This window comes from Pipistrellus hanaki (assembly GCF_964339955.1).
Source record: "Pipistrellus hanaki genome assembly, chromosome: 10".
Taxonomy (NCBI): Eukaryota; Metazoa; Chordata; class Mammalia; order Chiroptera; family Vespertilionidae; genus Pipistrellus; species Pipistrellus hanaki.
Window position 1 is genome coordinate 73,069,077 of NC_140512.1, and position 10,446 is coordinate 73,079,522.

General features: G+C 47.5%; 1 protein-coding gene across 5 annotated transcripts in view; it reads right to left on the minus strand.

The window, feature by feature from the left end:
- Nucleotides 1–10,172, minus strand: part of NCAPG2 (non-SMC condensin II complex subunit G2) — a 69,368-nt gene extending 59,196 nt beyond the window's left edge. For 3 of the 5 annotated variants that reach the window (XM_084897490.1, XM_084897491.1, XM_084897488.1), the window contains exons 1-4: nucleotides 10,086–10,172; nucleotides 8,510–8,619; nucleotides 4,609–4,797; nucleotides 3,913–4,027 (exon numbers count right to left, since the gene is read on the minus strand). In XM_084897490.1, coding sequence (XP_084753616.1) covers nucleotides 3,913–4,027; nucleotides 4,609–4,797; nucleotides 8,510–8,587 — 382 coding nt within the window. In that variant the 5' untranslated portion in view covers nucleotides 8,588–8,619; nucleotides 10,086–10,172. Of the gene's footprint in view, nucleotides 1–3,912; nucleotides 4,028–4,608; nucleotides 4,798–8,213; nucleotides 8,320–8,509; nucleotides 8,620–9,405; nucleotides 9,429–10,085 lie in introns of those variants that run through there. The other 2 variants (XM_084897489.1, XM_084897492.1) reach the window with 2 other exon arrangements.
- Between the last annotated feature and the right edge of the window lie 274 nt (nucleotides 10,173–10,446).

Sequence of the window (10,446 nt, forward strand, 5' to 3'; positions counted from 1 at the left end):
ATATACAGAGAAAATCTAAAGAACAATAAATAAATAAATAAAATATAAAAATAAAATGCCAAGGGCAAAAGACAGGAGAGAATCTTACAAGCAGCAAGAGAAAAACAGTTAGTTACCTACAAGGGACTCAACAGAAGAAGAAAAAAGTAAATATAAAAATTATGAAGAACAAATACATATGTATCAACAAGTGACTCTAAAAATCAAGTGAATTAAAAATCTGAGGAACAGAATAAACTGTGAATATAATACCCTGTTTCTCCGAAAGTAAGACAGTGTCTTATATTAATTTTTTCTTCCAAAGTTGTGCTAGGTCTTATTTTCAGGGGATGTCTTATCTTTCCATGCGCTAGGTCTTATTTTCAGAGGATGTCTTATTTTCGGGGAAACACAGTAGAATCAGGGGCAAAGAAAGGGAGTGGACTGATAATTATCAAGGGGAAAAGGGTGTGGAGGGTGCAGGAAGAGACTGGATTAAAATCGTACACCTATGGATGAGGACAATGCGGGGGAGGTAAGGGCAGAAGGTGGGGTGGGAACCGGGTGGAGGGGAGCTATGGGAGAAAAATGGAGAAACAACTGTAATAATCTGAACAATAAAGATTTATTATTAAATAAATAAAAAAATAAAATTCTAATAATGCACCCATAAGTATAATCCATAGATATATGAATGCCATCATACTAATGCAAAATTTCTAAATTCATGCAAAGTTGGAAACAACTACGATTTCAGCACCAACCATTTTACAACAGTTATTTGGAGAGAGTGCAAATAACTATGGCCCTAGATGGTTTGGTTCAGTGGATAGAGCATAAACCTGCGGACCAGGGAGTCCTGGTTAGATGCTGATCAGGGCACATGCTTGGGTTGCGGGCTTGATCCCTAGTAAGGGGTGTGCAGGAAGCAGCTAATCCATTACTTTCTCTCATCATTGATGTTTCTAACTCTCTCTCCCTCTGTCTTCCTCTCTGAAATCAATAAAAATATATTTAAAAAGTAAACAAACTATGATAACATTCACAAAGCACCTGGGAGCAATTTTCGTGTTGATTAGTGACAGCTTCTTAATAAGAACATTTCAATGCAAGAATTATGCATACAATGACACACTAAACAGATGAGAAAGAAGAGCTTGTTGAGAGAAGGCAACACATTGAGCCACTCATAGTCACAGAGTGGGGGCACATAGGAGATTTTTCTTAAAAATCATGACTTAAAATTACTTTTATAGCCAAAAAATCATTTTATATAATATTTTACAATCACATAGTCTCCTTAATTTAGCCTACTATTCCTCCTAAATTAATAACTACAATTTTGGAAAATAATAATTGTTGAGGAGGATCCAAGATGGCTGCACAGGTAAACACCTAGCTGCAGCCGCACACAATTTCAATAAAATACAACTAAAGTATAAAATGGACATTACCCAGAATTACAGGAAAGTTGACTGACTAGAAATTCTACAATGAGAAGCAAGGAGAAAACCAGAAGGAAAAGCGGAGGAGCTGTAAAAGCCTAAAGTATGGAGACACGCGGCGCGCGGAGAGGACAGAGCCCGAGAGGAGGGGGCGGCTGAGTGCCTGACTGGAGTTCCCTAGTGGGAAGGAGATAAAAGCTCCGGACTGTGCTGAACCCCAGACCCAACAGCGCTGAACCCCAGTTTTAGGCCAGACCCTGGGGACTCAGATACATACAGAGGGAATCTGGGCTGTGAGGCAGAATCCCAGGGGAGCGGCGAAAGGCAGAGCCCCCGGAGGCGCGAACATTGCACGCAGAGGACGGACTGTTGACTCTGCTGCCAGATTGCCTTAACGGGAAGGAGACAAAAGCTTTGGACTGTGCTGAGCCCCAGTTCCGACAGCTCTGAACCCCAGTTCTAGCCCAGACCCCAGGGACCCAGGCTCATACAGAGGGAGCGGGGCTGTAAGGCGGAACCCTGGGGGAGCGGCAAAAGGCAGAGCCCCCAGAGGCAAGCACATTGCGCTCAGAGAAGGGACAGTTGGTTGTGCCGAGGGATTGCCCTGGCGGGAAGAAGACAAAAGCTCCAGACTAGTCTGAACCCCACTCCCAACTGAACTGAACCCCAGTTCCGGGCTCATTGGGGGAGAGACTAGACTGTTTGGTAGCAGGCGAAACTCGAGGGCACCTCACTCTCAGAGGTGCTTGCAACAAGTACTGAAGGACACTAAGGAACACTGAGACTCAGGAGCCGCATAGGGCGTGGCTAATGGAAGCCAAGGCTGTAGGCTCCACCCTGAAATTCCGCCCCATCAGGGAAGCTGTGAAAATGCTGAGACAAGGAAATAGATCACTATGAGGATATGAAAAGGGATCAACTAGATGTAATAAGGGATCAACAAGAAATAAAGAATACATTGTCTGAAATAAAAAATATTATACAGAGTCCTAAAAACAGAATGGAAGATCGCAAGAATCAAGTCAAAGATTTGGAACATAAAGAGCCAGAAGATACTTCTCTGCAGAAGCAAGAAGACAAGAGAATCCAGAAAGTTGAAGATAATGTAAGAAACCTCTGGGACAACTTCAAGAGAACCAACATCAGAATTATGGGGGTCCCAGAAGAAGAGAGAGAGCAAGATATTGAAAACATACTGAAAGAAATAGTGACAGAAAACTTCCCCCACCTGGGGAAAGAATTGGACTTACAAGTCCAGGAAGCACACAGAACTCCAAATAAGAGGAATCCAAAGAGGACCACACCAAGACACATCATAAAATTCCAAGAGCAAAAGACAAAGAGAGAATATTAAAAGCAGCAAGAGAAAAGCAGGTAGTTAGGTACCTATAAAGGAGCACCCATACGATTGTCAGCTGATTTCTCAACAGAAACCATGCAGGCCAGGCGGGAATGGCAAGAAATATTCAAGGTGATGAATAGTAAGAATCTACAGCCAAAAATAATCTACCCAGCAAAGTTATCACTCAGAATCGAAGGCCAGATAAAGAGCTTCACCAATAAAAAAAAGCTAAAGGAGTTCATCACTACCAAACCAGAATTATATGAATTGCTGAAGGGGGTTCTTTTGGAAGAGAAAGTAAATATAGATAAAAACTATGAACAACAAATACGTAACTATCAACAAGTGAATCTAAAAACCAAGGAAATTAAAAAAAAAAAATCTGATGAACAATATTAACTGTTGAATATAATAGAATCAGAGGTATGGAAGGGGAGTGAACTGACGATTCTTGCGGAAAAGGGGAGATGGGGTGTGGGAAGAGATTGAACATAAACTGTGCACCTATGGATAAAGACAATGATGGGTGGGGAAAGGGCAGAGGGTGGGGTGGGAGCCTGGTGGAGGGGAGCAACGGTGGGGGGGAAAAAAGAGGAACATCTGTAATAATATGAATAAAGAAAAAAAAAATCCGGGGGGGGGGAGGGGGACTACAATTTTGTAGTTCAGATAAAACTTGAGAAATACCATCACATAAATTTTAGTATAGGGAAACTCCCGTAAGAGTCAACAGTATTCATAAGAACATGGTCAGACATATTTAAAGAAAAAAGTGCAATGTCACAACTGTTTGGTTAAATTTAAACTATGGCAGGAATCACTAGCTGAGACATTTAGAATCAGATCTTTTCCCCTTAATAAGCTCGTATCATTGGTCCTGTAGGTCATGTGAGACCTTCCTTAAAACCTGCACACAACAGCAGTCAGCAGCTCAATTACGCTTACTTGCAGCTTAAATTAATTACTTAGGACAGCCCTGACAGAACACTCTGCTCCTTCTGCATGAAGTACAACAGCCTGCTGGCAACACGGTGCCTCGGCACCACTTCGCTTCAGCATCACTGCTTCCTCCCAGACCTCACGGACCACCGGCTGTCGACTCTGGTTTAGACGCTTCTCCATGCCTCAGGGCAGCGGGCAGCTTACCATTCAGGATAACAGCACACTCCAGCAAGGCCTCATAGTTCTCACTCTCATTGATGACAGACACAGAAGCAAGAATCACACATGTAATTGCATGGGTTATTTCTAGAGTTTTTTTCTATAAATAAAGAAAAATCAAAATATGAGTGAATTAAAATCAATGAAAAATCAAGGAACACTTTTAGCTTATTCTAAAAAGTGAATTAAAGTTGAATACAAACAAGTGTTATTCATAAAAAACAGCAACACTAACTAGATTAATAATGGAGGATTAGCTGGCTTGGCTCAGTGGTAGAGCGTCAGTCTGCGGACTGAAAGGTCCCAGGTTCGATTCCGGTTAAGGGCATGTACATTGGTTGCGGGTACATCCCCGGCAGGGGGTGTGCAAGAGGCAGTTGGTCACTGTTTCTCTCTCATCGACATTTCTAACTCTCTCTCTCTTTCCCTTCCTCTTTGTAAAAAATCAATAAAATATATTTTTAAAATAAATAAATAAATAATGAAGGATTATAAAATTGCAATAAAACTACAATAAGCAATCTTCAAATACTCTTTTTGACTTCTAACTTTAAATTTTTTTTAACTTAAAATTCAACTGTACACAATAAACAATGTCTTTTTTGTGTGTGTGTCTTTTTTTTTAACAACTGTCTTTTAACCAAGAAAAGGGAAATATTTGTTTTGAAAGGCCAATACTACCATTTTTGAACGGTGGTCTGTTTCCATACTGCCTTCCCCCTGGGCTTCCAGGGCCCCCCATGCCTCCACGGGGCTTTCTAGCAGCACATCTGTTAACAGCGTCTTGAGCCTCTTCCAGAGCTCTTCTTTCTGTTTCCTTGATAATTCATCTAGTAATTCATTTAGGCTGAAAGGGTCAGAAGCATCTTCCTGTAAAATAAATAGCAAGTGTTACATTTCAAACACAAAATATTAGTTCTAGCCTTCTCAAAATGGCATCAAGAAAAAAACTGCTAACTAAATTACAAGTTCAAGCGCTTGGTTAGAGTTTTCAAAATCTATTCCTACCAGGACAAAGTACAGGATATTGGGGAAGAAAGCAGCAGATTCCTCCTCCACCTATTCAGCTCCAGTATCCTCATCTTTGGAATTTAAAATTTCACCCACTTAGCAAAATCCTCCCTAAAATCAAGCCATCCACGTCCCCAGGCCTATAATTGCTGGAGCTAAAACAATAGCACAGCCAGGCCAACTGACTGCGCTTTAAGTTTCCGGTCTCCTACCAGGAGTCAGCCCTCAACACCCATCTTTCGAGTTGTCTATGAACATCACTAGAGCCCAGTGCACGAAATTCATGCATAGGGTGGGGGAGTGGTGTCCCTTGGCCCAGCCTGCACCCTCTCCAATCTGGGACCCCTAGAGGAATGTCCAACTGCCCGTTTAGGTCCAATCCCACCTAAAAAGGCAGTGAGACATCCTTCTCACAATCCAGGACTGCTGGTTCCCAACTGCTCACCTGCCTGCCTTCTGATTGCCCCTAACCGCTTCTGCCTATCAGCCTGACCTCCCCCTAACCACTCCCATGCTAGCCTGATTGATGTCTAACTGCTCCCCTACCAGCCCGTTTGCCCCCAACTTCCCTCCTCCGCCGGCCTGGTCATCCCTAACTGCCCTCCCCTGTAGGATTGATTGCCTCCAACTGTCCTTCCTTACAGATCTGGACCCTCTCAACTGCCCTCCCTTGCAGGCCTGGTGCTTTCCAACTGCCCTCCCCTTATGGCCATCTTGTAGTGGTCATCTTGTGTCCACATAGGGGTAGGATCTTTGACCACATGGGGGCAGCTACTGTGTACTGGAGTGATAGTCAATCTGCATATTACTCTTTTATTAGATAGGATAGAGGCCTAGTGCACGGGTGGGGGCCAGCTGGTTTGCCCTGAAGGGTGTCCCAGAGCAGGGTGGGGGTTACCTTGGGACGTGGGGAGGCCTGGGTGAGGGGTCTGTGGTGATTTGCAAGCCAGCTACACTCCCTGGTGACCCAAGCAGAGGCCCTGGTATCTGGGATTTATTTACCTTCTACAATTGAAACTTTGTATCCTGAAGGAGAGCCAAGCCTCCTGCTCGCTCTGTGGCCATCAGCCATTTTTGTTTAGATTTGTTTACCTTCTATAATTGAAACTTTGTAGCCTTGAGTGGAGGCTTAGGCTGGCTAGGGCAGGCTGAAACTTGGCTTCTTCCATTGCCCGGGAAACCCAAGCCTCCCTCCTACTCTCTGTGGCTGTAGCCATCTTGGTTGGGGTTAATTTCCATACTCACTCTAATTGGCTGGTGGACGTGGATGGTGGGTATAGCGGAGTGGTGGTTAATTTGTATATTACTCTTCTATTATGTAGGATTCTCTCCCTTTAGCCAATGAGACTATTTCAGAGCCTCTCAATAACCCTTAAAATAGCTGATCCAATCACCACTTCCTCTGACTCTGAGCAGATGACCCCATCTCCTCTTTGACATAGCAAACTGAGGCCAATATCAAAGGACAGAGAATACAGCTTAGAGGGACTCACTGTAGCCAATCTGACAGTTGTGAATTATATATAATCCATGAATAGAGTAAGAATCCATGAGGCACACTGATAATACACACACAAATAACTAGTAGCACTGGCACACTACAGAATGCCAATGGAAAAATACAGAAGGGACATGGGGTTGGAAAAATCACAATTTTAGTGCCATTATAGTAATAATTGATTCATGTATGTCATTGGGTGCTAAACCCAGTATATGCAAGCACGATGAGAAGCAGGGCGGTTGCCTTGTCTCAGTACTTCCTGCAGGTTACTTATTAACTGCGAAGCTTCAGTGGAGAAATCTGGGACACCCACCCTAATCACAATCAAATTTACAGCACCAATAACGGGTCCTCCCTAGCATTTTGCTGCCAAAACTCCCAGTGAATTTAGCCAGATCATCAAACAAAGGCAAATGGAAGAACAGGCCACCAAGCAGCTCCCCTCTTCCCCAGGCTCCCCAGCAGGAGGGGGGGGCTGGAACGACACTTCGCCATCGCGGCACAGGACAATCCTGTGTCCAACATGCTACCCAGATATTGCTAATTTTTGCCTTTAGATTTTAAATCAATATTGACTTAGCTTCATCATCATCAATTTAGTTTATGATTTTTATTTAACACTATGGTACGCTGTTTGCAACAATTTTGCATTTCAAACCACTCATGGGCTGCCTGTCTCAGACTAATCACCTACCCCCTGCTAAGCCGTACATACAACATCTACACAGTTTGCCATTACGGACACCCCGTGGTGACGTGTGGCCTCGTTTCTGCTGGTTATTTTTAAGTTTACAGGACATCACTTTATAATACAAAGCCATTTCATAAGCTCATTTCTCTCACAAAGAAAAATAGCTTCATACATGTTTACTAGCAACAACTTTATTAGCTTCCTCTCTAATCCTGAGTTACCACTGGTTTGATCACAGTGCACGGCCGTGAACCACGCGTGCCTCTTCTGTCCAAGGTCACAGTATTTAGAGGCAGCACCGTAAGCGCTGGGCCCCTCGGAGCCTGTGGGGGCTCCTTCCTCTCATCCCACTGCAGACAGCCTCACACCTGCTCATGACTAAGCTCCACTGGAGCTGACACCTAAACTGTCTCAGGCCTAGGCTTGCCTAGGCTTTTCCTGGGCTTCACACACATCTGCCCACTGAACACATCCTGTGCAATCCCTGGGCAGCCACCCCACACTCCAAAACTGTGCCCTCTTCTCCCCCAAACCTGCCCTCTGCCCACGTTCACCTCACCGATGGCTCTGCAAGTCAGAAAGCAAGGACCCTTCGGGCCCTCTGCCGGCCCATGAACAATCAATCCACAGTGCCAGCACCCCCTCCTCCCACCACCTCAAAAAAACACCCACACTTCCGTGTCCTACTTCAACCACACGGTGAAGGGCACAGCTCCTCCCTGCTCACCTCTCCTTCAATCTATTTTCCACGTGCAGCCAAAGGGGCATTTCCAAAGGGCAGCTCTGGCTCTGGCTCTCTTCCCCCTTTGTTCTCCTGCACCGGTCACTCTGGGCTCACAGCCCCACGCCTTCAGGAGGTCTCACCTCCTTCACATGGTGGAGAAAGGCAGGCTCAGCTCTTGCCTCCCCCACGCTGCACTTCTGGGTTCCACCCCTACCGAACCTTCATGCTCAAACCCAATGCGCCTCTGATGGCTAAGGTCCCTGTTTGCAAGGGGATGGGAAGCAGACCTTGCTGGATCTGCCCCTCCCACCCTTGCCCCTTCCTCTTCTGCGCTCACACCCAGATCCACCGTGACTAACCTGAGGACAAGGAGCTAGCTTGTCTTACTCAGGACTCCCTCACCATGCCACCAGGCACGGAGAAACAGCAGCAGTGTCTTACCTCCCTGAGCGTCCCTCAGCATCTCTACGGAAAGCAGAAATGCACTTTGTGAGTAGCTGGCCATCAGGTCTGAATTAGTAGACTTTGATTTTTTAAATAAACCTTGGTCCCCAAGGATTCACTGAGATGACTATATTTCATTTATGGACATAATTTTAGAAAAATGTTTTACATTAACAGTTAAAATCACAATAAAGCTAAATCTAAAACTTACATCAAGTTGAATGAATTGCAAAAATTCTCCAATCAGCTCCTTAGACACAGCATGCACAAATATTTCACGTTTTTCCATGACAGATGAAACGGCGCATTTATTCTGTGACCCTGGTGAAAAACACAAGCACATGGAAACTTGCATTTGCAATTATGTCTTTTCCTTCACAATGTCATTTGGTACTAGCACCCAAAACTGCAAAGAAACCCCTCTGTACCTATGGTAGACAGTGTCTAACAACATCCTGACCAAAAAAAAACAAGTCACATCAAAAATTAACTTCCTTATTGTCATCATTGTTAACGAAATTGCCAATTACGGGAAGAGAAACCCACATGGCCCCGAGGCGCCTCAGCACCTCTGCAAGGTGGGCACCAGGCTGCGGCTCAAACGCTGAGGAGGCTCCCTCTCCAAAGCAGCCCTCACCGCGGCTGTTTTTCAGCGCGCAGGTCCCCTGGCGGCGGGCAGCAGGTGTGCCCAGGCCCAGCACGCTGCTCCCGCCCTCTGGGGACCAAAGCTCAAAGGCCTGGGGCTGTGCCCGCTGCTTCCCAGCTTGTGTCCCCTAATGAACCGTGTTTTCCATCGAAATAGCCCTGCCCTGTCTGAAAGACACCAACCAGAGATGAAGCCACAGCCAACAGACAGGCGTGGGCAAAAAGTACGCTTACAGTGTTTGTATGGAAAGACACCAGGCTATGGTAATTACAATAGCTTTATTAACTCAAAGAACCGACGTCAAACCTACGTTTGCCCACCAGGACATGCCACAGGGCTCCTCCCTTTAAAGACACATGAAACCCTGCGTGGCTCTACAGAGCAATATGGCAACGGCAGTGACTGGGGACGAAGAGCCAAGTAAATATAGGGTCCCACATCTGAGGGGAAGTGGAAAATACCTTCCCACGTAAGTGCCAGTGAAGTCTGGCCCTCCTGCCCCCCTGGGGGGACGCTAACTTCCTCTGGCCAGACAGCTGCACAACCGCGATGGCAGGGCCCCTCAGCCGGTACAGTAAGCCACAGCCCAAGAGGAGAGCCAGGTAAAGGAAGCCCATCTCCCGCTGGGGTCTGGCACCTGCGCCCTCCGCTGGGACTCGTCACCCTCCCCCGTCCTGCTGCCAGGGTCGGGGCCCTCACCCCCCCAAGAACGGAGCCCCACGGGGCCAGCCATTCGTCTTGAACTAAGGGCGCTTGGCAGCGGCTCGCCGCACACGAGCCGGGACTGCTCTTCGGGCCAGACGCGGGCCGGGCCTGGGTGCTGTGAGGTCAGCCCGAGGGGCAGCTCTGTGGGGCCAGTCCTGCGGGGGCCGGGCGAGGGGCCCTGCTCTTCGGCTCAGTCCCGGGGCCCGGGCCGGGGTGCGCTGGGGGTCCCGGCCCTCCGGAGTCCCCGGGAGCACGGCTGTCGCGCGCCCAGGCCCGGGTGCCCGCCGGTCGCGCCTCCTCAGAGACGCCAGCCGGGACTTGAGTTCGGCCGCGGCCCACGCGGAGGATGCGATGCTGGGGCTTGACCCGCCCGACCCCCGCCGTCTCTCCGCCCCTGGCCCCGAGCCCTGGGCGTCCCGGCATCCCCGGCGCTCACCTCGTCCTCGGAACCGCCGTTTCCCGCGCTCGGAACACTTTCAAAACCGCCCGCCCGCCCGCGCCAGCGACGCGATCCTCACGCCCCGCGCGTCATCACCTGCCCCTCTCGCGAGAGCCTGGCGCTCTGGCCCCGCACGCACGCCCCGCCCACCCGCGCTCTGGCCCCGCCCACACGCCCGCCGACCTGCCAGCTCTGGGCCCGCCTTTTCCATGAGCTCGGACCCATGCATTTTCACTCTGGTTGGCTTAAAGGGACGCAGTCTTCGATATAATTATAAAGATAAATTCTTCAGCTAAAGATGTCTCCTATATATACTGAAATCAATATTCTCAAAAGGGGCACCCGGTGCTTAGTGGAT